The sequence below is a fragment of the Vulpes vulpes genome, chromosome 13 (genome assembly GCF_048418805.1).
Source record: "Vulpes vulpes isolate BD-2025 chromosome 13, VulVul3, whole genome shotgun sequence".
NCBI classification, from domain to species: domain Eukaryota; kingdom Metazoa; phylum Chordata; class Mammalia; order Carnivora; family Canidae; genus Vulpes; species Vulpes vulpes.
The window spans coordinates 37,134,782-37,162,488 of NC_132792.1; the positions used below are offsets into that span (position 1 = coordinate 37,134,782).

Sequence of the window (27,707 nt, forward strand, 5' to 3'; positions counted from 1 at the left end):
GTATGGAGCCCAGACATGAGATCAAAGGGAAGCTGAGGTTGCCTTTGGTTGGCTGTGGCCCTAGACCAGAAATCACTGATCCTGATGCAGAAGTTAACCCTGTATGAGTCCCTCATTCCCAGCTCCAGGAACTAGAGCCTCCACCCCTCCTTCAGGTCTAGAGATAGTAATTGCTGGCCTTGATTATCCAGGTCACTTAATTATCCCTAGTGGTCGTCTTACATCTACATCTGTGTAAAAAAATATTGAGAATTTTCATTGAATTATCTTTTTTTAAAAAATAAGCGAGAGGCACCTGGGTGGTTCGGTAGTTGAGCATCTGCCTTTGGCTCAGGGTGTGATCCCAGGGTCCTTGGTTCGAGTCTTGCCATCAGGGTCCCCGCAGGGAGCCTGCTTCCCCCTCTGCCTGTGTCTCTACCTCTCTGTCTCTCATGAATAAATAAAATCTTAAAAAAAAATAAAAATAGAATATTAAGCAAGATGTAGTCAATGTGTAAGATATGCAACCTTTTGAGCCACACAACTTAAAGATAAATACACAGATGGGAGGACAAGAGGGTGAATGGATGAAAAGAAAGGAACCAGGATGGTTCCTATGGCTTCACTTCCTCTGCTGCTGCATATGTGTGTCTATTTCCTTAAGACTGTTGGGATTTTTTTTTATGATAGGCACACAGTGAGAGAGAGAGAGGCAGAGACACAGGCAGAGGGAGAAGCAGGCTCCATGCACCGGGAGCCCGACATGGGACTCGATCCCAGGTCCCCAGGATCGCGCCCTGGGCCAAAGGCAGGCGCCAAACCGCTGCGCCACCCAGGGATCCCCGTCTGTTGGGATTTTTATGCACAGTAGACAAACTGTGCAGACTGACTGCCTAGTGTATGTGGAGGATGTATCTGGAGCAAGTAAAGCTCTACTCTGTAGTGCCAAGAGCCATATGGAAAGCCTGATCATTCTTTTTTCCTATTTCTTAGATTTTTAAAATTAATTACTTTATGTATTTAAGAAAGAGAGAGAGCACATGGGGTGGGGGTAGGGACAGAGGGAGAGGGAGAGCCCAATGTGAAGCCCAACTCAATCTCACGATCCTGAGATCATGGCCTGAGCTAAAACCTAGAGTCAGACACTCAACCAACTGAGCCATCCAGGCACCTCATTTTTAGATTTTTATTTTTTATCAAAACTTTCAAACATATAGAAAAGTACAGTGAATCACCATCACCCTTTTGCTTATATGGTTTCATTTTGGATCACTTCATTTCTGTCTATTCTACCACCAGTGGGAATCTGGATTGTTTCCAATTTGGAGCTGTTATAAATGAAGCTACTAAGACCATTTTTACACCTGGCTTATGACGGACACAAGCACTCATTTCTGCAAGGTCCATATCTAGGAGTGGAACTGCAGAGTCACAGGGTAGATGTATATTTAGCTTTAGTTTTCCCAAAAATGGTTGTACGATTTATACTCCCAGCAGCAATCTGGGAATTCCAGTCATTCCACATCTTTATCAGCAGAGGTGGTATTATCAGTTTGGTTAGTGTTGGCCACTTTGGAAAGGGGCAGTGCTTCACTACTGTGCTTATAATCTGTATTTCCTTTACAACTAATAATGTGGAAAATATTTTCCTGTTTATTGGTTCTATGGATATCTTCTTTTGTGAAGTATGTGTTTTTCTCTCATTGATTTCACCCAGAACTATTTATTGAAAAGATCATCTGTTCTCCAATAAATGTAGTGGTGTCTTTATCCTAAATTGGGGGGGGGGCATATATGCTAACCATCAATTCTTGATTATTTTTTATGTACATTTCCTTCCTTATGCCAAGCATGTCTACTTGGTAAATAAAACTAAGTTTGACTGAAAAGACATATCTCCTGCAAAATTAACCAGAAATTAATTTGACTGATGGGCTCTTTGGCACCATGCACAGCACTGATACTTGCTGCCACAATTCTTGGCGAATCCATTAAAATTTTACAAATAAAATGCCATGCAGTCTACTTCTACTCAAAGTAAGTTATGAGTGTATAATACCAAATGCCACACATATATGCTTTTTAATCATTATCCTTTGGCCCTCTAAGTCAACAGATTGAACTATTTTTTTCTTTGACTTTTTATCCTGAAATCATTTTGGACATATAGGCAAGTTACAAGAACAGTAGAGAGTTCAAGTATACCCTTCATCCTGCTTCCCCTAGTAGTAACCGTTTATCATCAAAACCAGGAAATTAACATTTATATGATACTATTAATTAGACTACAAAACTTTGGTAAATTTCACTTGCTCCCCCTTAATGTCCTTTTATTATTCCAAAATCCAATCCAGGATCTCATACGACCGACATTAGTTGTGTCTCTGTAGTTTCCTTGAATTGATGACACTTCCTTATTCTTTCCTAGTATGGTCAATTTGGGAGGTGGGGAGGAGGGTGTAACATAAAAATGTGTACTTATTTATAAATTATAAATATGTATTGTCACTAATATTTTTGCACCATATAAAATATATATTAAAATACAAATGTTAAAGGGCTAGATTTTTTTAAGAGAAATCTACATATTTTCTTTCTTTATCCCACTGGATTCTCGCATATGGCTCTTCCTGATGTAAATAACACATCTTCTTCTCCCAGATCATTTTAGTAAAATACCATATGGAAAAGTGAAACACATTCCTGCTCTGTCCTTCTGGATAAAATCTGCAGATGGCCACAACTATTCCAAAAAGATAACAATTTAAAACTGCTACTTAAAGCAATTGATTATGCCCATTTCAAGGATTATTTAATTCTATCCACATGTGAATAAAACATAGAAAGGCTTGTCAAACGCGATAAACTTTGACCTACAAATTTGTTTTAAAAAGGAGATCAGGGGCTCCTGGGTGGCTCAGTGGTTGAGCTCAGGTCATGATCCCGGGGTCCTGGGATGGAACCCCACATCAGGATCCCTGCTCAGTGGGGAGCCTGCTTCCTCCTCTTCCTCTACCCCTCCGCTCTGCTCATCCTCTCTCTCTCTTTTGCTCTCTCTCAAGTAAATAAATAAAATCTTTAAAAAAAAAAAAGGAGATAAAAGCACGTGAAAAGGAAATGTAAGCGGAAAGAAGTTAAAAAAAGATTTACTCAAGTGACTATCTACTCTTTTGTACCTTTTTATAACATGTGATTCAAAAGACTGATAGTCCTAACCATAATTACAAACTCTTCATTCATTTCCTTCAAACATATGAGATATGAGAGAAAACTCAAATGCACTGGAATTAATATCCAGGACATTAGAGAACAATTACTATTTTAAACTCTTAAGCCCCAGCAAGTCTTCGAAGTCAGCTAAATTAAGCCTATACTGCCAGAGGCTCATTACCAGCTTAATCTCTGGGAATTAGAGCAAGGCATATAGTGTTACTGTTCGATTCAGAGAGAACCATAGCTGTATCATTTAAAACTTCTTTTTCTAACCTCAGTTACCTTAGAAATGGAATCCTGCTACTGGAAACAGTGAAAGATAATTTGTTTTTAAATGCCAATCCAAAAAATTAATAAATAAATAAAATAAATATCAATCAAACATTATACATATAGACTACATGGTCTTTTAGCTAAAGGGAGGGAAGGCAGAGATATTAATTTAATATTAACAGAACTCATTACCCTTTCTGGAAAATCTGTAAAAGTAACAGGGTCATTCAAAATAGACAGAAGGAGCAATGTTACAGCAGAAACTTCATCTCAGTCTGACAAGGTCCCACACTCCAGAATATAATGTCCTGATTGCTTAGTACGTATTACAAAGTTACCGTAGTGGAAGGCGACAGATAGAAAGCATCTCCTGGGGGCACTTGGATGGCTCAGTAGGTTGGGCATCCAACTCTTGGTTTCGGTTCTAGGTCATGATCTTAAGAGCATGAGACTGAGCCCTGTGTTGAGCTCCACGCTCAGCAGGGCATCTGCCTGTCCCTTTCACTCTGCTTTTTTTTCTCTCTCTGTCTCTCTCTAAAATAGATAAATAAATCTTTAATAAAAAAGAAAAGAAAGCATCTCCTGGTTTTCTGTTTACTTCAGTACCAGTTCCTCTCAGGCTCCTGTTCTGACCTCTACTGTTGGTGCTCCTACAGGGCACAATCTGGGACCCCTTTCCTTTTCCTTTCACTATGTCCTTAATATAAATACCATTTTAGGCTGATGTGCTCAAATTTACATCAGCCCAGACATTGGGTTCTGGGTTACAGAGCCACCCCCCATTTTAATCTCTCTACTCTAAGACAGCTCATATTCCAACTGGACCATACCTAAATAAGAATGGTTAGTAAAAGCAAAATATATTGAGCACTTACCATGGCTCAGACTGCATTCTAAGCATTTTTCATGCACTAATTGATTTAATCACCATGACTATCCCATGAGGCAGATACTATGATCAACCCTATTTTGCAGATTGAGAATAGAAGGCACACTAAGTTAAGTAGCCCCATGTTAACACATTTAATACATGGCACAGGGGATCCCTGGGTGGCTCAGCGGTTTGGGGCCTGCCTTCAGCCCAGGGCATGATCCTGGAGTCCTTGGATCGAGTCCCACATCAGGCTCCCTGCATGGAGCCTGCTTCTCCCTCTGCCTGTGTCTCTGCCTCTCTCTCTCTCTCTCTCTCTCTCTGTCTCTCATGAATAAACCAATAAAAATCTTAAAAAAAAATACATGGCACAGTCAGGATTCAGACTAAGGTCTTTTGCTTCAGAGCCTAGACTCCTAACGAATGCAGTGAATCACTTAAAGCAAAGTCGAGCTCCCTCCGTCAGGTGTACTCTCATCTCCTGACCCCAGACTGTCTCACTTCACTGAAGCTCAGGTCTTTTATTCAAGCTGGAAAGCAGGGGTCATCTTGGATTCCTCCCTTTCCTTTCTTACCCACACTAACAAGGACTATCAATCCTACCTCCAAAACCCACCCTCTTCCCTAACCTCAGTACAGTCTTGGATCACAGGGAAACACCTCCAAACTAGTGTCCTGGCTTCTGTGCTCACACACCAGTCTCTTAAATGCATCCTTTTCTTAGCGATGAAAGGAATCTGCAGAAGACACATCAGTGCATAACCACTTAATTCTGAAAACCACTGAATAGTGATTTTTCTCACCCTGAGAATAGAACCCACAAGCCTCATGATCTTTCGAATGTTCCTGGTCTATGCCTAAAACCCATCTCGAGTCGCTCTTTCCCCACCTTACTCATCTTGCCCCAACATTTTTTTTTAATGCATTTATAGGTCTCCAATTAAATTTGCATGATCTTTTGTTTGGGATTATGCACAATACTGCCCCTTTAAGTGTGGACACAGCATAACTATAATTATAAAATGTTCAGGTATCCATGATCTTAAGAGCTGGGTGCCTAGCCTCCTTCTGGCCTATCCCACAACCATATCCCTGTGTATGTTTTTACTTATTAGAAAAAAGCCCAAGTCCACCAAATAATGAGCACAGTTTCTGGAACAGAGAATGATCATCTCCTAAAAGAAAGGTGAATACAGAGACATAATAGAAGACACAATGAGATAGATATGTGTGATCCTTTTGACCTTGCTTCCTGCCATTTACTTCCCATCCTCTCAAAAAGGCCAAAAGGCCCAGGGTAAAAAGACTATGACAAAGCAATAATTTAAAAGATGGGAAAGTTAATGCAAAGTGCAATAAAAAAAAACAAAAGAGATCTTATTTAGACTCTTGCACTTAGAACAGGGGCAGAGCACAAGCAGCACATAAGTATTTGTTGATCTGATTTGTAACCATGGAAAGAAAGTGATGTATCAGTTCAAATGGGCCCATGAATCAATATTTGAAATTTAGCAGGAAGAACTGACAGCAGGATTCCCTGCCCTTGAAAAATACCAGAAGATCTACAACTGCTATCTGATGTACTTACTGGCATCATCCATGAACTCAAAGTCGCCACCTAGCTCAGAACTTGAAAAGTGGTACTGGTCTGGGTCAGCCAGGGCGCTCAACAGAATTAGCAGCACCACAGCGTTGATGATCTGCAATAAGAAGGAAAAAAATTTAAGTACCTCCAGGATATGTTCTTTATAACAGGACTTAAACTGATCATATGGAATTTAACTTCAACAGAGACTCCTCCCATTCAACACTAAGCCACTGTCCTGAGGGGCAGGAGAATATTCCCAAGGCAGAAGCACCACATGCTCATTCAGACCAAGGGCTCTTGGCTTGGTTGTGGCAGACAGCTAGATGTCACCTCCTGCTGCCTCAGGGCAGAAACTCTGAAGTAGCAAGCAGACCACTCAACATAAATAGCACCCCCGCCCAAAGCTGGAAAAACCCACAAACTCACAGTTAGCCGAGTGTACTCTGATAAGCAATCACAAGGTCTTCCAGGTGATCAAATATTTTCACAGATTCATACAATTTGAGCTTTGCAATCATCTAGGTAACAGAAAATGAATGCAAAACCACAGTATAGTGGCAGAGCCAGGATCATTCCTCTTGTAGCACAGGTGAGGTGAGGCCCCTATCCACCCCAGGCCCGCCTCTGCCTTCTGGAGACTGCAGAACAAACATCCCTTGGGTACTTTAAATTTAGCTCGTCTAAATGGAAATCACCTTCCTTCACCATCTCCTGTCTCTGTTCCTCTTTTTATGTTCTCTATCTTAAAAAACTAGCATCATGGTTAATCATTAAAAGTGGAGGGCAGCCCAGGTGGCTCAGCCGTTTAGTGCCCCCTTCAGCCCAAGGCGTGATCCTGGGGACCCAGGATTGAGTCTCACGTCAGGCTCCCTGCATGGAGCCTGCTTCTCCCTCTGCCTGTGTCTCTGCCTCTCTCTCTCTCTCTCATGAATAAATAAATAAAATCTTTTTTAAAAAAGTGGAAAACACTCAAGCACTACACTAAGTGCTTTATATGGACCTATGCTCTTAAGCCATCCAATAATCTAGTGAAATTGGCACTAAATTATCCCGATGTTATAGACGAAGAAACTGAGGCTTGGGAGTTAAGAACATTACAGAAGATAGGGCAGCTAACAATCTGCAGAAATGGAGTTTTAGGAATCTTGATTCCTAAAACCTAATCTTTTAGCTTGCTGTTTATACTTAAAACCTGATTATCTTTGGGCTATCTTCCTTAACTCTACATCCAACTAATTGGGAAATTCTGGCCATTCTACAATTTCTACTTCCTTTATTCTTCCTAACTGCCCTTGCTACATGCTATATATCCATGTACCAACTGCGGTGGGGCTGGAGGGGCAGGTGTGGTAAAAGCTTAGGTGAGGCTCAGGATGAGACTGGGTTATTTCTCCTTTTTGCATGTGTTTTATTCCTGTCATAATGGGGTAGAGAAATGAATGACCATGAAGATTATGTAGAGGAAATTCTTTTACTTACAAGAGTAACTAAAGGCCTAAACTATAAAATTCTATAAAAACTATATAAATTTCTATAAAAACTACTATAAAATTCATATTTGGTATACCTACTTACAGAACAGGTTCAAAGGGAATGTCAGGTTGTTTGTTCTACAAAACATCTACTCCAGAATTCATTTTTCTTTTTTTAAGTATTTTATTTATTTACTTATTCATTTATTTGAGAGAGCAAGCATGGGGGGAGGACGGGGGAAAGGGATAAGCAGATTCTGTGCTGAGGGTGGAGCCAATGTGGGGCTCAATCCTAGGACCCTGAGATCATGACCTGAACCAAAATCAAGAGTCGGAGGCTCAACCGACTGGGCCATCCCAGGCACCCCAGAATTCATTTTTCAATGGCAATCCCAAGTGGTCGTTTAAGGATTATTGTAGGATTCAGAATAATTATTTTTCTTCCTCTTTTTTTCCAAATTGTCTCATATGATCTGATTGCTTTTTGAAATAAAATGACGAGAATGAACAGCAATTTCAGAGTAAACATATGTATCCTGTGCGTGTAAAATACACGTACATACATGTATGTATACAAATGTATGTACATATATATAAAGCTAACATAAATAACCATTACAAATATGTGGTTAAAAAATTTCTTAAGGTACAAAAGAGTATATAGTGAAAAGTCAGTTTCCATCCTATTGCTATCCACCAATTACCCTCCCCACAGTGGTTATTAGAACTACCGGTTGCTTGTTTCTCTTCAAAGATCCTAGAAACTTCATAGTACGTTTTAAAGACAGTGTGGTTAGCCAAACTCTATTTGAAGAAAGCTTATCAGAACATATCTAAAGCTTAAAGAAAGGTATGAGTTAGTCCTACAGCTGGCTTGTGATGTTTAGCAAAGATGTGCTTTGATACACTGTCCAGTTTTCTTGGCACTTCATTCCCTCTATACTCCTGTCTTTGCAAAAGGCAGTCCTAAGATTACCAACTGAAATGAGATCAGAGACGAAATCACCTAAGATTGTATTTTTGAAAAAGTAAGCCACCATACAAAGACAGCATATTCACTATTACCATAATGGGTCACAGTTTTGAGGCTGAAAAGGGAAGACATACACCTAGGATTTACAGGCAAAGCTTTAAGGAGCAGTGGAGGTTGGGTGGAGTGAGGAGGCAGGGCAGTGTATCCGGTTAAGGACATGAAGGACACATTTAGGGATTCTGTAGGGCTAGTGTTACAGAGTTTGGGTTTTATTTTAAGGGTACAAGAGGGGATCCCTGGGTGGCTCAGCAGTTTGGTGCCTGCCTTCGGCCTGGAGCGTGATCCTGGGGCCCTGGGATGGAGCCCCATGTCGAGCTCCCTGCATGGAGCCTGCTTCTCCCTCTGCCTGTGTCTCTGCCCCTCTCTCTGTGTGTGTCTCTCATGAATAAATAAATAAAAGCTTTAAAAAAAAAAAAGAAAGGGAAGAACGTGATCTGATTGGGGTTCAAAGGAGTAAATCAAGTAAAACATCTAGCAGAGTGACTGGCATATAACAGCCACTCCAATGAGTTCACTTACCTCTTTACACCTCAACAAGAACCACATAACAGCTCTTGGCTGGCATGGAACATAACCTGGCTGCCACTCAGCTAGCAATAGACCGCTGTTGTCCTGTCTTTTTAGTTCCAACACATCTGTCAACTCATTTTTTTTTCTGATTTCATATTTTATTACAAATTTATAGTATTAGGGGCACCTGGGTGGCTCAGTCAGTTAAGCGTCTGCCTTCAGCTCAGATCTCAGGAGTCCTAGGGTGGAGCCCCAAGTCGGGCTCTGTGCTCAGCAGGGAGCCTGCTTCTCCCTTTCCCTCTGCTCCTCCCCCTGCTGGCGCTCTCTCTCAAATAAATAAATAAAATCTTAAAAAAACAAAAACAAATTTATGGTAATTAAAAGTGTAGTACGGGCATAAACACATGGGCCAATGGAACAGAACTAAAAGCCCAGAAAAAGCCCATGCATATATGGTCAACTTATGTTTGCCAAGGGAGCTAAGAATACTCAGTGGAGAAAGCATCTGTCAGTTCTTAATCAGCTTATTATTATCCACACGCCTGGTTTACTTATCACAATACATTTGCTAACTGCAACAACAGATAGGAACTGCACTAAGTGCTTAGGAAGAATTCTCCTGGGCTCAGAATATGAAGTTAAATAAGTCATGTGCCCAAATAACACAAAGCATACAGCAGTAAGCATGCCAAGAGTTCAGAGGAAGACTAATGGAAGTTCAGAGAAAGGGATTAGAAGCCTGAGCCTGAGACTGAGGGCACAGGGAGGCATTGTAGAGATGGGAGCACTTGGGACAGGGCACAGAGAGATGGGAAGGTTTTGGAAGCTTAGCAGTGTGGAAAAGAACACATTCAGTCTGAGTAGGGCCACTGGGATGGGGGCCTGTACTGAATAGAGAGTAAGCAGCTCAATGCGGCTGAACACAGCAGGCAAGGTTAAGTGTAAGAGAATGAGAACAGAAATGCAGGCTGGGGTGGGGGCCTGGGAGGCTTAGCGGTTGAGTACGGAAGTCTTGATTTCGGCTCAAGTCATGAGCTTGGGGTCCTGGGATCCAGGCCCTTGTCAGGCTCCATGCTCAGTATGGGGAGACTGTTTGTCTCTTTCTCCCTTTCTCACTCCCCCACTCATGCTAACTCTCTCTCTCTGAAATAAATCAATAATTCTTTAGAGAAAAAAAGAAAAGGAAAGAAATGCAGACTAAGACTGGATGGTGGATGGTCCTTAGGAGCAGGACAGGAGCCTGGGGCTTCAAGCTAATAGTTAATGAAGATGCCATAAAGGTTTCTGAGCTGGGGTGAGACACGATCAGAGTCCTGTCACTAGGAGGACCAAACCAGAAGAGATGGGGGGCTCAGCAGGAGACAGGCCCCTTGAGCTGGAGAGCACTGCACCGGTCTCCTGAGGAGTAACAAGAGGTTCCTTCCACTTTCCTGTATTCTCAAGACAGCATGGTGGGACCGTGGTCTCACAGGTTACTTTCAGAGGTGAAGGGACCTCACCTCAGGCCTAGTGTTAGAAGAGCCACAGTTGGAACCCCAAGGTCTTTCCATGTGGTGAGGCAGCATCATCAGAGCCATATTCACTGATGAGAGGCAAAGATAACGGGAACAAACAAGCCTTGGTGTTTCAAGGCTGGGTGACAGGATCCCACCTTGTTACTACCAGAAATATGGGACATGACAGAGGCTAGATGAGGCTGATTTTAGACATGTTGTGCTGGAAAGTACTTCGCGGAGGCCCAAAGAATCATGCTTTCCGCCTGTTTTTAGTCGACCTTTGGTGTTCGGGCCAGCCCTGGTTTTGCTCTGGCCTCCTGTACCCGTCATATCCCTCCCGGCAGCAGAGTTCTGGTCACTGGTTCAGTGTGCTTCTCGCTCCACCATGGGCCCTGGTTCCTGCACCTGGCTGTGCCCTAGCTGCTCTGCTCACTGTCATCTTCTCCTCCACGGCACCAGCCCTGTGGCTCTTCTCTCCAGACTCACAAGCCACAGACCACAGTCTTGGAGCCAACTGCCCTTCCAGCTGCCCTAGTTCTTTGCAAGATAGTCCAGAAAGTGGGGGACAAAGATAAAACAAAGATGTGATGGTAAGGTCGTTACGTATCACAGAGGACTAGTCACCACTGTGTTCTTTTCATCAGAGTGAAATGGGCATAAGAAAACTGTGTGTTGACATGTATGCACTGTATCATAAAACCTCTACTGCTGGATGGGAATTTGGCATGCCATGGGTGATATATATAGTGACTACAGTAGGTTGACAGAGGATCCATGAGGGCTGAGGTCTATGCAAAGGAGCCAGGAGAGGACTATCCACGGTGGCTACTACACACTCAGGTGGAAAAGGTCAAATTAAGTCAAAGCCCAAAGAACACTGGGTAGGAAGGACTTCCTGAAAGAGAGAGGATCACCCAATCATCATCAAAAATCGCCCAATCATCAGTTCTGATTAAGAACGAAATGTCACTGCAAATGAGAATGAAGAAGACACAAAGACTTGCCAGGAGCAGATTATGTACAGCTGATCTAAATGTAAAAGAAAGAGTGGGCATATTTGTGATCTTGTTCAGCTAATGCTCATTTATGCTTTGACTTCCTTTGTCTGTCTGGATAGGTCGTGTACAAACTGTTCCTGTTCTATTTACAAAGTGTTCCCGTGGTGTCACATATTTTTTTCCTTGGTCTTGACAATGATTACTTCCGTATGTAAATAAATTCAACTTCTGTCCAATTACTTTAGTGATGAGACCATTGTATGTTCTCCAGGGATCCAGAATGCTCTTTATTATTTTTTTCAAAGGTTTTATTTATTTATTCATGAGAGACACAGAGAGAGAGGCAGAGACGTAGGCAGAGGGAGAAGCATGCTCCATGCAGGGAACCCAACGCGTGACTCGATCCCAGGACTCGAGGATCACGCCCTGGGCCAAAGGCAGACGCTCAACTGCTGAGTCACCCAGGTGTCCCAGCCAGAATGCTCTTTACCTTTGAAATCATATATCACATCCTAAGTGAACAGTGATACCTACAGCTTCAGTCTAAACAACTGAAAATGTTAAATGTAATTATCAGCTCATTTTTTAAAAGCTTCAACATGAGAACCTTAATAATATTCAAATTCACTGAGATAATCGTTACACAACAGTCAGAAATTTGTACTGAAAATGCTGTCCAAAAATGACTGCAGACTTATCTATAATGAAAACTTGAAACAAAAGTAGAATGGCTTAATAATATTACTACCAAATAAAAGAATCTTAAGCATTAAAAATCATATTTCAAAGTGTTAACAATAAAAAATGTTCAGTGTGTTAAATGAAAACTACAGCATAAAAATGTTACTCCAGTTCTATGTATATGTGTGATATGTTCATATGTATAAATCACAGACTAAAAACACTAAAACATACAATTTTATATATAAACCAGGTAGTAGGTTTGCAGATGTACCTTTTTTTTAAAAGAAAGGTTTCATTTACTTGAGAGTGAATGAGAGTGAGAGAGAGAGCAGGAGCGAGGGGAGGGGCAGAGGAAGAGAGAGAAGCAGATTCCCCACAGAGCATAGAGCCTGATGGGGGGGCTCTATCTCAGGGCCCAGGGATCATGACCTGAGCCAAAGGCAGACAACCACTAAGCCACCCAGGCGCTCCAAATGACTTATACCTTTCATTATCATTGTCTCTCTCTTTTGTATTCTCCAGAGTGCTAACATGAGCATAAACTGCTTTTAGAGTTAGAAACAATTATTTAAAACTTCAAAAATATTTTTAATATAAAAAGTTATAAAATATTTTTATGAAACTTGATTCTCTAAAAACAATCAATAGAAAGAAAATGATCAATAACAAGTAAATCTGGCCAGGCGTTCAAGAGAAATCTTGGAAATAGATATTTCAGAGGAGAAATATCAGAGTAAAATAAAATAATAATTAAGAGATTTGCCACTTCCAATAATGGTGAAATAAGCAATACAAATCAATTTCTCTCTGAGGACAATTAGGAAATCTGGACAAAGAACCCATGTCTGTGAGAAAGCATGAGAGCTAATGAAGCAGTGAAGAATCACTGTTCCAAGATGCAGAAGGCAGAAATACCCCAGGGGTATCTGTTGATTCTGTTAGAGATGGATGAGAGCTAAGAGCCTGAGCAGTACCCGTGACAGCCTCACTGGACCAGGCAGTCAAGGGCCTCCTGGGTGGAAATAGAGGGTAGATTCCCCAGGGCTTTGCCCTAAGAACCCACAGGGGCCTCACCACTGAAGGAAGGTGAACCAGACGTAGACAAGCATTCAAAGGGACACAGCCCAGCTTTGCGTCATCTGAGTATTGAACTGGATTTAGCCACTCTCCAGGTGCCAGACCCCTATAAAAGCTACTAAAATCCCGGTGGAGAAAGATTATATCATCCAATGCCTTGAATTTTTTTTTTTTAATTTTTCAAGTGCAATGTCCAGAATACAAGAAACAGGAAAAGACAAGACTCTCAGAACAAGAATCAGGAGAAAGGACAGACAAGAAAAACATAGGTACTCTCGATATTGAAGTAAGTGAGCATGCCCTCTAAAGTGGCTATGTTTATGAAAAGCAAGGAGATAGATAAAAAGCACAAGGAGAATTTTGGCAGGGAACTAGCATCAAAAAAAAAAAAAAAAAAGGACAGATTTGAAAAGAATAAAGAGGTTTTAGAATGAAAAACTGCAGTAGCCAAATCATGAATACAGTGGATGAGTTTAACCCATTAGACAACTCTCAGGAAAATTAATAAATTATACTTTTGGACAAAACTGAGGGAATCTGTCACCAGCAGCTCAGCAGTGAAAGTATTCTTTGGGCAAAAGAAAAATGATGCCAGATAAAAGGCTGAAGATGTACAAAGAAGAATAACAGAAATGATAATTATGTTGGCAATTTGTGAATATTGATAACACAGTAACAGTCATAATAACTTGTGAGTGCAAATAGAAATAGATTCAAAGTATACAACAGCCTATAAACCAAGAGCAGATAACTGGAATTGAACTGATCTTAAATCCTTGCATTGCCCAGGAAGAGGATTAAAGTACCAGTAAATATGAGATTTTTTCAAGGATGTATATTATCATCTTTAGGGTAACCTTTCAGAGAAAAGTCAGACTTGAGTGGTAGATATATAACTATTTGGTTGTATTTTGTGTATTTTCTGTATGTGTAGAATACTCACAGTAAAAAGGTTAAAAATAAATAAATAGGGGATCCCTGGGTGGCGCAGCGGTTTGGCGCCTGCCTTTAGCCCAGGGCGCGATCCTGGAGACCAGGGATCGAATCCCACATTGGGCTCCTGGTGCGTGGAGCCTGCTTCTCCCTCTGCCTGTGTCTCTGCCTCTCTCTCTCTCTGTATGACTATCATAAATAAATAATAAAAAAAATTTAAAAAACAAAATAAATAAATAAATAAGGCTTATAATCAGATATACTGATTTCAGATAATTGGTTATTTTTTTTAACTTTTTAAAAAAGTTTGGGGCTCAAACTCATGACTCCAAGATCAAGAGTCTTATGTTCCACCAACTGAGCCAGCCAGGTTACCCTAGTTGGCTAATTTTGATACTCAAATATTTGAAAATAAATAAATAAATAAAGCTAATAATGGCAGGGGCACCTGGGTAGCTTACTTGGTTAAGCTGAGGTGGGTCAGTCAGACTTGATTTTGGCTCAGGTCATGATCTCAGAGTTGTGAGATTGAGCCCCACATGAGGCTCCACTCTGGGTGTGCAGTCTGCTTAAGATTCTCCCTATGCCCCTTCCCCACTTTAAAAAAAAAATAATAATTTTTAAAAGCTAATAATGGCAGATGTGCCTTTCACTTGGGTCCAACTTCAACAGGCAAATCAAAATGAAATGAAAGTATGAACTTTTTACTTGAAATACCTTTAAATCTGAGGCACCTGGGCAGCTTAGTTCATTAAATGTTGCGTTTGGTTTCAGGTCCTGGGACTGAGCCCTGCATCAGGCCACCTGCTCAGTGGGGAGCCTGCTTCTCCCTCTCTTTCTGCCCTTTCCAGCCCCCCACTTGTGCTCTCTGACTCTATCTCTCTGCCAAATAAATAAAATCTTTTTTTTAAATTTTTATTTATTTATGATAGTCACAGAGAGAGAGAGAGGCAGAGACATAGGCAGAGGGAGAAGCAGGCTCCATGCACCGGGAGCCCGACGTGGGATTCGATCCCGGGTCCCCAGGATCACACCCTGGGCCAAAGGCAGGCGCCAAACTGCTGCGCCACCCAGGGATCCCCAAATAAATAAAATCTTAAAAAAATATATTTGAATCTAATTTTAGAACTCTGATCCAAATGCACTTTCTTATTCAAATAAGCTCATCTATATGGTCCTGTTCTGATATTAAAATAAGTTTCTGGGCAGCCCAGGTGGCTCAGCGATTTGGCGCTGCCTTCAGCCCAGGGTGTGATCCTGGAGACCTGGGATGGAGTCCCACATCAGGCTTCCTGCATGGAGCCTGTTTCTCCCTCTGCCTGTGTCTGCCTCTCAGTGTCTCTCATGAGTAAATAAATAAAATCTTTAAAAATAAATAAATAAATAAATAAATAAAGTAAGTAAGTAAGTAAGTAAGTAAGTTTCTGACACTTGCTCTTTATTATTGTGGTAAATATATTCTGGGGTGAAAATTAGATTTATTGTAAAATCCTATTTGTCTAAGAAATTGAGTAAATCCGTTCATGTACTATGTGAAACTGGGCTACACAAGGAGTAACACATGGCTGTTGCCCCCAAAGATCAGTAGTTCCGTGGGGTAAATACATCAACAACCAGAAATACAGAATGCTCGAACATTCATTAAGTAATTCATTCAACTGTTCAGAAATTATCTCTTAGGCAACAAATATAGGCCATATACTGTGGTAGACATCACATACATATTATGGCCAACACCACAAGGTAGCTTATTGTCTAGTGGAGAAGACAGCCAAATCCACTGGATGTTTCATTCAGAGTGAAAAGGAATTCTGCTATACTAATGTGGCTCAGGGAGAAGCTGAAAGACTTCACAAGGAGATGACATTATTAACACCAGAAAGTAACAGGCTTCTGGAAATCTTGAGAAACAAAAGATTACAGCACAAATAATTTTAGGGTATCAGAGTAAATGACTGAGAATTAAGAGACAGTTCCAAGAAACAAAAACATAAAAATGAGCCACTCTTGGCAGTCCTTCGAACTGAATTATAATTATAGCTAATGTTTTAAGTTGCTCAAGGTATAAACCAAAGGACTGTGTTCAGGTCATACACAGTAAGGGGGAAAAAAGTTAAGCAGTAAAATGGAAGTTGTACCTTTTATTAGAGCTACGTTTCAATAGGCAATTTTTTTAATCTAATAATATTTTCCCCCAAATTCAGTGAAATCCTCTTGCTTCGCCTTGTAGCCCATGGGGCCATCATTTTCACATGGCTTCCTCAAGATACCACTACCACTACCCATACTATTTTATATCACTGACGCAGTCCTGCCTTCTCTAGAAGTGTGACCATTATCACTCCATTCTACAAATGAGCCACTCAGACTGAGAGGAAACCCCGCACAAGGTCATAGTTCTCAACTGAGACTCAATCACTGTTACAGATGTCATGCATGCCTTTGCTAGTAGTCCAGTTCCCTCTCAAGAAGCCACCACACCCAGTTCACAGATTCAGGCAGCGGAATCTGCCAACCAATCCCCTGGTGCATGCTCAGAATTCTTTCCAAGGGAGTGTCTCAGATATCCACTCAGTATGCTACAAGAGCAAGCAAAATGAGGCTTATCTGCCATCCCAGCAGAAGCATGCCCATTTCTCCGAATGGACTTGGCTGGGTTCTAATCTTCACTCTCAGGCTGAGGCACCATTATAAGCTCTCAAAATACAGAGCCCATGTGAACAATGAGAAAGCTGTCTGGGCAGTAGACAGAAGGCAAAGGATGGTCCCCCTGAGGAGGCCAGATCGAGGAATGCTGTCCAAAGAGCCTCTGGGAGACTTGGGTGCAGGTTGTATGGGTGGGAAGAACAAGCATGCTCCCTTCTATGTCTTAAAGAACATTCTGGATCTCTCTGCTTATGAAGAGATGGGTCTAGACTGGAGCCTAGTTTAGAATAGGCTATGGAGACCTAAACTCCACACATAAAAAAAAGTATCACAGGGGTGCCTGACTGGCTCAGTCAGTGGAGCATGTGACTCTTGATCTCGGGGTTAAGTTCAAGCTCCACACTGGGTGTAGAGATTACTTAAAAAATAAAACAATCTTTAAAAAAAAAAGAAAAAAGGCAAAGTATCACATACTAAAGGGTCAGAAGACTAGCATTTGGAAAAGACAAGAGCAAATATAAAGTGCAAAATGGCTAAATTAATTTTTTTATACAGCAAACATGGTTTCTTTATGTTCTGATATGCTTTATTCATGAGGTCTATTAGTCCCTATCTGTAACCATCCTAGTCCAACAACCTGGATTACCATAAAATATGCTTTGAAAGACTGTTTGAGGGCAGCCCCCGTGGCGCAGTGGTTTAGCGCTGCCTGCAGCCCAGGGCGTGATCCTGAAGGCCCTGGATCAAGTCCCACGTCAGGCTCTCTGTATGATGCCTGCTTCTCCCTCTGCCTCTCTCTCTCTGTCTCTATGAATAAATAAATAACATCTTAAAAAAAAAAAGGACTGATTATATTATTTACTCCACTTAGTTTTAATATATACAAGAATACTTTATTCTTGTAGCTATTCATCAGATAGAAATAAAACTCATAAAACAGAATGTGTCTACTAATGAAAGTGAAGAGTCTGTTACAGACTTAACCACCAGAATATAAATTTTGTATCCCATTCAAGAACAGTGTTGTTATACTATACTTTAGAGTTAAAATCTTCTAACAAAATAATAATAGGGATCCCTGGGTGGCGCAGCGGTTTGGCGCCTGCCTTTGGCCCAGGGCGTGATCCTGGAGACCCAGGATCGAATCCCACGTCGGGCTCCCGGTGCTTGGAGCCTGCTTCTCCCTCTGCCTATGTCTCTGCCTCTCTCTCTCTCTCTGTGACTATCATAAATTAAAATAAATAATTAAAAAAAAAGAGTCTAGTTTTAAAAAAAAAAATAATAATAATAATAATATATTCAAAACATTCCCAAACAAAAACAAATATCAGAAATGAAAGACAAGGGCACATGGGTGGCACAGCTGGTTGAGCATCACACTCTTGGTTTCAGCTTAGGTCATGATTTCAGCTTGTGAGATACAGCCCTGTGTGAGGCTCTGGGCTCAGTGAGGAATCTCCTTAGGACTTTCTCTCTTCCTCTGTCCCCCTTACTCCTGAAATAAATAAATAAATCTTTTTTAAAAAGAAATCAAAAACAAAAAACATATACTCCTACAGTTGAAACACAGCTTGGAATTCTAGAACAACCAGCTGCTAAAGTATACTCTGATAGCTAATTTCTTAAACAGTCTTAATTGTCAAATTAAAATCAAATGTAGGAAAAAAATAAAATAAAATAAAATGTAGGATGCCTGGGTAGCTCAGTTGAGTGTCTGCCTTCAGTTCAGGTCATGATCCCAGGGTCCTGGGATCAAGTACTGCACTGGGCTCCCTGTGAGGCACCTGCTTCTCCCTCTGCCTACGTCTCTGCCTCTCTCTGTGTGTCTCTCATTAATAAATAAATAAAATCTCAAAAAAAAGATTATCTGAGAAACTCCCATTTAATTTCTAAACTGCTGGCAAGAGAAAAAAACAGGCAAAGAAAAATGCTCAAGTAAAAATAAAAGAATCAAAGAAAGCTCTACTGTGATTTACTAAATTAATTTTAAAAATATTTTCAGAAAAGCCCCATGGTATTTCTTTATTATTAAGTTTGTTCCTTATAGTCATACTCTGTTACCCGTTCTGTTCAATATCTTTTGAAAGAATAAAAACTAATAGTCAAAGTTTTAACTACATAGTCAAGAATATAAGAAAATGAATTTAATACCACAAGCGTAGGAGTTCACCAAACCACTGGTACCAAAAGTGTGGTCTGCAGATGAGTTTCAGCATCGTCCACAGATTACTACTAATGTAGAACCACAAGACCCATTCCAGACCCAACAAATCGAAAACAAAGGTCAATACAACTGACGATTGGCCAGTCTGCAGCAGCACAGAAGCCAAAGAGAGCTTCAACATGTTAAGAGGCAAGGACTGTCAATCTAGGATTGACAATCTTTTAAGGATGAGAGCCAAATAAAGACATTTTCAAATAAAAGCTGTCAGCATTTGCCACCAACAAAGCCTCACTAAAGGACATTTCACAACATATATTTTAGAAGAGTGAATCTAGACAATAGGTCTGAGGTGTGAAAGAAAAATGACGGGTCATATACTTTTCACAGTTTGGGTACCAAATATCCATTTTTATTTTTATTTATTTTATTATTTTTTAAAGATTTTATTTATTTATTCATGAGAAACACACACAGAGAGAGAAGCAGAGACACAGCAGATGGAGAAGCAGGCTCCATGCAGGGAGCCTGATGCAGGACTCGATCCCGGGACCCTGGGATCAGGCCCTGAGCCAAAGGCAGACGATCAACCGCTGAGCCACCCAGGCGTCCCCCAAATATTTTATTTTAAAATGAAAACTACAATAATGATTGCAGAAAAAAAAGAATAATGGACAAGGAGAGACATAAATATAATGGGTAATCCTAAACAAACAGTGTTATAGGTCATTGTCTCGGGAGCTTTTAAAAAAGACACTGGCTGGCTCAAAGAAGCATGTGACTCTTGATCTCAGGGTTGTGAGTTTGAGGCCCATGATGGGCATAGAGATTACTTAAAAATAAAATCTTTATGGGTGCCCCGGGGGGCTCAGTAAGTTAAGTGTCTGCCTTCAGCTCAGGTCATGATCCCAGGATCCTGGGATCCAGTCCCCTGTGGGGCTTCCTGCTCAGCAGGAGCCTGCTTCTCCCTCTCTGCCCACTGGTCTCTCTGCTTGTGCTTTCTCTCTTTCTCTGTCAAATAAATAAATAAAATCTTTTAAAAAAAGACCCTAAAGCACACACACATACACACACAGGAGTTAAAGGACTTACTTGAAAAAAAAAAAAAAAAAGCCACGATATTATTAACTCCAGACTTTGATAAGTATACCTGTTAAGACTTCTTGAGTTAACAACTAAAATCAGGGCAGCTCCGGGGGCTCAGCGGTTTAGCACCACCTTCAACCCAGGGCTTGATCCTGGAGACCTGGGATAGATTCCTGCATCAGGCTCTCTTCATGGAGCCTGCTTTTCCCTCTGCCTGTGTCTTTGCCTCTCTCTCTGTGTCTCTCATGAATAAATAAATAAAATCTTAAAAAAAAAACTAGAATCATAGAAACACAGTACAACTTCCAAAACAGCAGACAGGGAGAACAGGTAAGCAATACCACAGTCCACATGAAAGATGGCAGCAAAGGAGAGGGAAACAGAAACCATGACCAGAATAAATCCGGGTATGTTAACACTGTTAATGGAAGTGGACTACTTTCTCCAGTTGAAGACAAAGAGAATCAGGCTCTCCAAAGCAGAATAGGTCTCTGAGTGTGACCTTATGGAACAAAGTCTACGGACCCACCCTGGGCTGTTACACAAGGAGAAATAAATTTTTATCTTGTGTGAGTACTGCATTTTACATCTTTCTGTTACAAGACTTTATCTGCACCATAACAAATACGGAGGTTAATATTAATATCAGAAGAGAATAGATACCAGAGAACCCAATGCTACCTTAAAAAGGAAGAAGGGATGCCTGGGTGGCTCAGCGGTTTGGCGCATGCCTTCCGCCCAGGGTGTGATTCTGGGGTCCTAGGATCGAGCCCTACATCGTGCTCCCTGCATGGAGCCTGCTTCTCCCTCTGCCTATGTCTCGGCCTCTCTCTCTCTCTCTCTCTCTCTCTCTCTGTGTGTGTCCTTCATGAATAAATAAATAAAATCTTTAAAAAAAAAAAGGAAGAAGAAAAAAAGACTCCGGGACCTGCAGCAGTAGGGTCAAGGCTGGGGTAATCAAAACTGAGACCTCAACAGAGGACTATCAAGAAGCAAACGCTTCTCTTTAAGCGTAGTTGAAAGACATGCTGACCCAACCTGGAAACTTGATATTTTAGCCCTGAATGTTATCTCTTCTGTGAAATTGACTTACCAGGTTGTCTTCATAAAAAGTTACTAAATGCTCAAATCATTCAATAGTCATAATTTAGTGCCATATAATTTTAGCAGCTCGAGGCTAATAAAAGAAAGAAATAGCTCAACCTTATTTTTACTCACAATTTGAAATTATATTAAGCCTCTTCTGGTGCTCACATTTTTCCCTGAGAAATAATTTTCCCTTGGAAGCCTCAACTGCAAAGAGGCAACTCTAAATCTTTAAAAGTTTGTTAACAGCAACTGAAGAAGTTGCTGAACTGAAGATCTTTGCTTAATTTTTACTTTTCTTCAAGTAAAATGGGTTAACCAGTTTATAGCTCTTCAAGAACTCTTCATAAGGCTCCAAAAGCTCTACTAAGATCCAAGGGAGCTGGCAGAGAAGTAGAAAGTAGTAAATTATGCTGTTAGGGCTCACATATTTCTACCAGCATCCTTTTATGAACAATAATGTATCTGCCCTAAAGGGTTGGGGTGGGAAGGGAAAAATGTGGCCTCTTCTTTTACGGCAAAGACTCAAAGTAAGTTAACAAAATAAGTTTTCTTTAATTTATAAAAGGTTTTATTTATTTATTCATGAGAGACACAGAGAGAGAGAGAGGCAGAGACAGAGGCAGAGGGGGGAAGTAGGCTCCATGCAGGGAGCCAGATGTGGGACTCGATCCCAGGACCCTCGGATCATGACCTAAGCCAAAGGCAGATGTTCAGCCACTGAGCCACCCAGGCATCCCTGTACATATTCCATTGTATGTCTTTTTCAGTTTATCTTGCTTGGAGTTCATTGAATTTCTTGGATGTGTAGATTCATATCTTTCATCACATTTGGGAAGTTTTGGGCTATTCTTTCTTCAAATATTTTCTACTTCCTTTCTCTCTCTGTTCTTTGGGATGCTCATAATGTCTTGTAATGACTTGATAATGTCTTGTAAGTTCCTTAGACTCTGTTTATTTATCTTCATCTTTTTTCTTTTCTTTACTTTTTTACTTACAAATTTATTTTTTTATTGGTGTTCAATTTGCCAACATGTAGAATAACACCCAGTGCTCATCCCGTCAAGTGCCCACCTCAGTGCCCGTCACCCAGTCACCCCCACCCCCCGCCCACCTCCCCTTCCACCACCCCTAGTTCGTTTCCCAGAGTTAGGAGTCTCTCATGTTCTGTCTCCCTTTCTGATATTTCCCACTCATTTTTTCTCCTTTCCCCTTTATTTCTTTTCACTATATTTCATATTCCTCAAATGAATGAGACCATATAATGTTTGTCCTTCTCTGATTGTCTTCTTTCGCTCAGCATAATACCCTCCAGTTCCATCCATGTCAAAGCAAATGGTGGGTATTTGTCGTTTCTAATGGCTGAGTGATATTCCATTGTATACATAGACCACATCTTCTTTATCCATTCATGTTTCGATGGACACCGAGGCTCCTTCCATAGTTTGGCTATTGTGGACATTGCTGCTAGAAACATCGGAGTCCAGGTGTCCTGGCATTTCATTGTATTTATATCTTTGGGGTAAATCCCCAGCAGTGCAATTGCTGGGTCGTAGGGCAGATCTATTTTTAACTCTTTGAGGAACCTCCCCACAGTTTTCCAGAGTGGCTGCGCCAGTTCACATTCCCACCAACGGTGCAGGAGGGTTCCCCTTTCTCCACATCCTCCCCAACAAAATAAGTATATTATACCTTTAGTTAAACCTAATACACATCACAGTGCAAAACTCGTGTTAACCATTTTAATACTGGACACTTTGTTAGTTAAGTTAGATATATTTAAAGTGGGCCCCAGAGAAGTTGGTATTAATAACAGGTTTGATGGCAATCTTTATTTCATGGCCAGCCTATCTTTAAAACATCCTGATGAACATCTATCATAACATTCAACAAAAGCTGAAAAACATATTAAATATCACTGGTTACAGAGAACAAACTGATGGCTACCATAGGGGAGGTGGGTGGGAGGGTGGGGAAAATAAATAAAGGGAATTATCTTGATAAGTACTGAGAAATGTATAGAATTTTTAAATCATATTGCACACCTGAAACTAATATAACACTGTATATTAATTATATTTCAATTAAAAATAAAAAAATACATATCACTGAAATTTTCACCAGTCAATATCTGACAGAGCTACACTTGATCCTTTGTATTAGATGGTGGCACAGGGTATCTGTGCTTTATAAAAGGGGTTCACTGGAGATCCCTCAAAAATTCAGTATCCCTCACTACCTAAATGAATTAGATTCCTGAATTCAGATGAAGAAAGCCTAGATGTTATGAGAGACTTGTATCATTCACTACCAATAAAAATTCCCATCCATATTATCCACAGCCTTAGCCAATGAGAGACTGTTGCTGGAAAGAACCGGTATCTACTATATCTCATATCTAGAAAACTGTAACACATCCTTTCTAGTTTTTTGGCCATCTAAAACAACCTGCAATTTTAATATTCCTTAAAAACTGAATACTAAAGGCATCAAGAGAAAAACATGTTACATTCAAGTGAACTCCCACAAGACTATAAGCAGATTTTTCAGCAGAAACTTTGAGCTAAAAGACAGTGGCACAATATATTCAAAGTGCTGAAAAGAAAAACCTCCCACTAAGAATACCCTATCCAGCAAAGTTATCATTCAGAAGTGAAAGAGAGATAAAGAGTTTTCCAGATGAGTGAAAACTAAAGGAGTTCATCACCACTACACCAGCCTAAAGGGAAAGGGAAAGGTATACTTAGTAACAAGAAAACATGAAATAATAAATCTCACTGGGAAGGTAAATAAATAGTAAAGACAGTGGATTAATCATTTATAAAGTTAGTATGAAGGTTAAAAGACAAAAGTAGGGGCCTCTATGTGGCTCAGTTGGTTAAGCGGCCAACTTTTGGTTTTGGTTCAGGTCATGATCTCATGGTTTGTCAGATAAAGCCCCTCATCAGGCTCCAAACAAAGTGGGTATCTGCTTGAAGTTTCTCTCCCTCTGCCCTTTCCCCAACTCACATGTGTACTCGTGCTCTCTCTCTCTCTCTCATAACTAAATAAATCTTTAAAAAATAAAAGACAAGAGTAGTAAAAATACCTTTGATTACAAAAATTAATTGAGGAATACATGTGGAAAATGTGACATCAAAAAAAGCATGGCAGGGATGCCTGGGTGGCTCAGAGGTTGAGCGTCTGCCTTTGGCCCAAGGTGTGATCCTGGAGTCCTGAGATCAAGTCCCACATCGGGCTCCGTGCATGGAGCCTGCTTCTCCCTCTGCCTATATCTCTGCCTCTATGTCTGTGTCTCTCATAAATAAATAAATAAAATCTTAAAAAAAAAAAAAGCATGGCAAAGATAGTAAAAACACTGACCTTTACAATGGTATCAAACAAGTTGTTACCAACCTAAAATCAACTGTTATATACAAGCTATTATATATATGCCTCCTGGAAACCACAAAACAAAAACCTATAATGAATACACAAAAGACAGAAGTATATCACTAAAGAAATTAAGAGAAGAAAAAAAGAGAAACTACAAAAACAGTGAACAATTAAGAAAATGGCAATAGATACATACCTATCAATTATTTTAAGTGCAAGTGGACCAAATTCTCCAATCAAAAGACAGAGTGGCTGAATAAATTAAAAAATGAGCCCCATCTATATGCTGCCTCCAAGAAATTCACCTTAAACAGACACACAAAGACTGAAAGTGAAAGGATTGAAAGATTTTTCTTTTTTTTTTTTTTTTGAAAGATTTTTCCATACCAATGAAAACCAAAAGAAAGCTGGAGCAGCTATACCTACATCAGATAAAATAGACTTTAAAGGAAAGATTGTAATAAGAGACAAAGAAGGTCAATACATAATTATAAAGGGGTAAATCCAACAATATTTATAAATATTTATGCACATAACATAGGAGTACCTAATATATAAAGCAAATATTAGTAGAGTTGAAGAGAAAAATAGACACCAGTATAATAAGAGTAGGGGTTTTTAAATATTCCACTTACATTAATGGATAGAGCATTAAGACAGAAAATCAACAGGAAACATTAGCCCTAAATAACATGTTAGACAGAGGGACTAACAGATATACACAGAATATTCCTCTCAAATGCACATAGAATATTTTTCCAGGATAGATGATATGTTAGGCCACAAAGTCTTAAAAAATATGGAAAATTTACAAATATGTGGAAATTAAACAACACACTACTGATCAAGCAATGAGTCAAGGAGAAATTTTAAAAAGTTTTAATCTTCAAATGAATAAAAATGGAACTACAACATACCAAAATTTGTGAAATGCAGCAAAGCACTTCTAAGAGGAAAGTTCACAGTGATAAATGCCTACAAACAAGAAAAAAGAAAAGCCTCAAATAAACAATCTAACTTTATGCCTCAAGGAACTAGAAAAAGAATGAAGCCCAAAGTTAGTAAGGCTTTTCTTGAAGCAGAAATAAATGCAATAGAGACTAAAAAGACAATAAAAAGGACCAATGAAACTAAGAGCTGGTTCCTTGAAAAGATCAACAAAATTGATAAAACTTTAGCTAGACGCACTAGGGGATAAAAAAGACTCAGATAAATTAATTATTTTTATTTTTATTTATGATAGTCACACAGAGAGAGACAGAGAGGCAGAGACACAGGCAGAGGGAGAAGCAGGCTCCATGCACCGGGAGCCCGACGTGGGATTCGATCCCTGGTCTCCAGGATCGCGCCCTGGGCCAAAGGCAGGCGCCAAACCGCTGCGCCACCCAGGGATCCCCAGACTCAGATAAATTAAATCAGAAATGAAAGAGGAGGGGATCCCTGGGTGGCTCAGCGGTTTAGCGCCTTGGCCCAGGGCGCGATCCTGGAGTCCTGGGATCGAGTCCCGCGTCGGGCTCCCGGGATGGCATGGAGCCTGCTTCTCCCTCCTCCTGTGTCTTTGCGTCTCTCTCTCTCTCTCTATGTGTGTGTGTGTGTGTGTGTGTGTGTGTGTGTATCATAAATAAATAAATCTTAAAAAAAAAAAAAAAAAGAAATGAAAGAGGATAGCAACCCCGGTGGCGCAGCGGTTTAGCGCCGCCTGCAGCCCAAGGTGTGATCCTGGAGACCTGGGATCAAGTCCCATGTCAGGCTCCCTGCATGGAGCCTGCTTCTCCCTCTGCCTGTGTCTCTGCCTTTCTCTCCCTGTGTGTGTCTCAATAAATAAAATCTTCAAAAAAAAAAAAAAAGAAATGAAATGAAAGAGGAAATGTTACAACTAATGCCACAGAAATACAAAGGATCATAAAAGACTGCTCTGAACAATTATATACCAACAAAATGGACAACCTACAAAAGTGGATAAATTTCTAGAAGCCAGGGCACCTGGGTAGCTCAGTGGTTGAGTGTCTGCCTTTGGCTCAGGTCATGATCCTGAAGTCCTGGGATCGAGTCCTGTATCAGGTTCCCTGCAGGAAGTAGCTTCTCCCTCTACCTATGTCTCTGCCTCTCTCTCTGTGTCTCTCATGAATAAATAAAATTTAAAAAGAATTTCTAGAAGCCTACAAACTATTATGACTAAATCATGATGAAACAAAATCAGAACAGGCAGATTAGTAGTAAGGAGATCGAATCCATAATCAAAACCCCAACAAAGGAAAAGGCCAAGACCATATGGTTTCACTTATAAATTCTACCCAACATTCAAAGAATTAATACCAAGCTTTCTTAAACTCTTCCAAAAAATAGAAGACGCAGGAAATCCTCCAAACTCCTTTTATGAGACTAGCACTTCCCTGATACCGAACTAGACAAGGATGCTACAAGAAAAGCAAATTACAGACCACTATTCCTGATGAACATAGATGCAAAAATCCTCAAGAAAATATTAGCAAACCAAATTCAACAATACATTAAAAGAATCATATACCATAATTAAGTGGGATTTTTTTCCCCAGGGATGCAAGGTTAGTTCAACATCCACAAATCAATGTACTATATCATATTAACAAAATGAAAGCTAAAAGTTACATGATTTCAATATATGCAGAGAAAGTAACTGACAAAATTCAACAGCAATTATGATAAAAACTCTCAACAGAGTAGTTACAGAGGGAACATACCTCAAAATAAAAAGGGCCACATGTGACAAGCCCACAGCTAACATACTCAACAGTGAAAAGCTAAGAGCATTTCCTCTAAGATTAGGAACAAAACAAGGATATCCCACTCTTACCACTTTTATTTAACATAGCATTGGAAGTCCTAGACAAGAAGAAAAAATAAAAGGCATCCAACTTGGAAAGAAAAAAGTAAAACTGTCACTAACTGCAGATGATATATTATATATAGAAAACCCTAATATAAAAAAGACCCATTAGAATAGATGAATTCATTAAAGTTGGAGGATATAAAATCAATATTCAAAAATATGTTGCATTTTTATTTGCTGATAATGAGCTACCAGAAATAGAAATAAAAAATAATCCCATTTACAACTGCATCAAAAAGAATGAAATACCTAGGAATAAATTTAACCAAGGAGGTGTACTGAAAACTACTAAGACATTAATGAAAGAAATTGAAGACATAAATAAATGGAAAGATACTCTGTGCTCATAGATTAGAA

At 40.1% G+C, this 27,707-nt stretch overlaps 1 protein-coding gene across 3 annotated transcripts in view; it reads right to left on the reverse strand.

Annotated features, from left to right (window-relative positions):
- The window catches only part of LAPTM4B (lysosomal protein transmembrane 4 beta), a 98,315-nt gene that overhangs the window by 62,089 nt on the left and 8,519 nt on the right, over window positions 1–27,707 (reverse strand). For all 3 annotated transcript variants that reach the window (XM_025994742.2, XM_025994743.2, XM_072734245.1), the window contains exon 2: window positions 5,925–6,036. In XM_025994742.2, coding sequence (XP_025850527.1) covers window positions 5,925–6,036 — 112 coding nt within the window. The remainder of the gene's footprint in view (window positions 1–5,924; window positions 6,037–27,707) is intronic.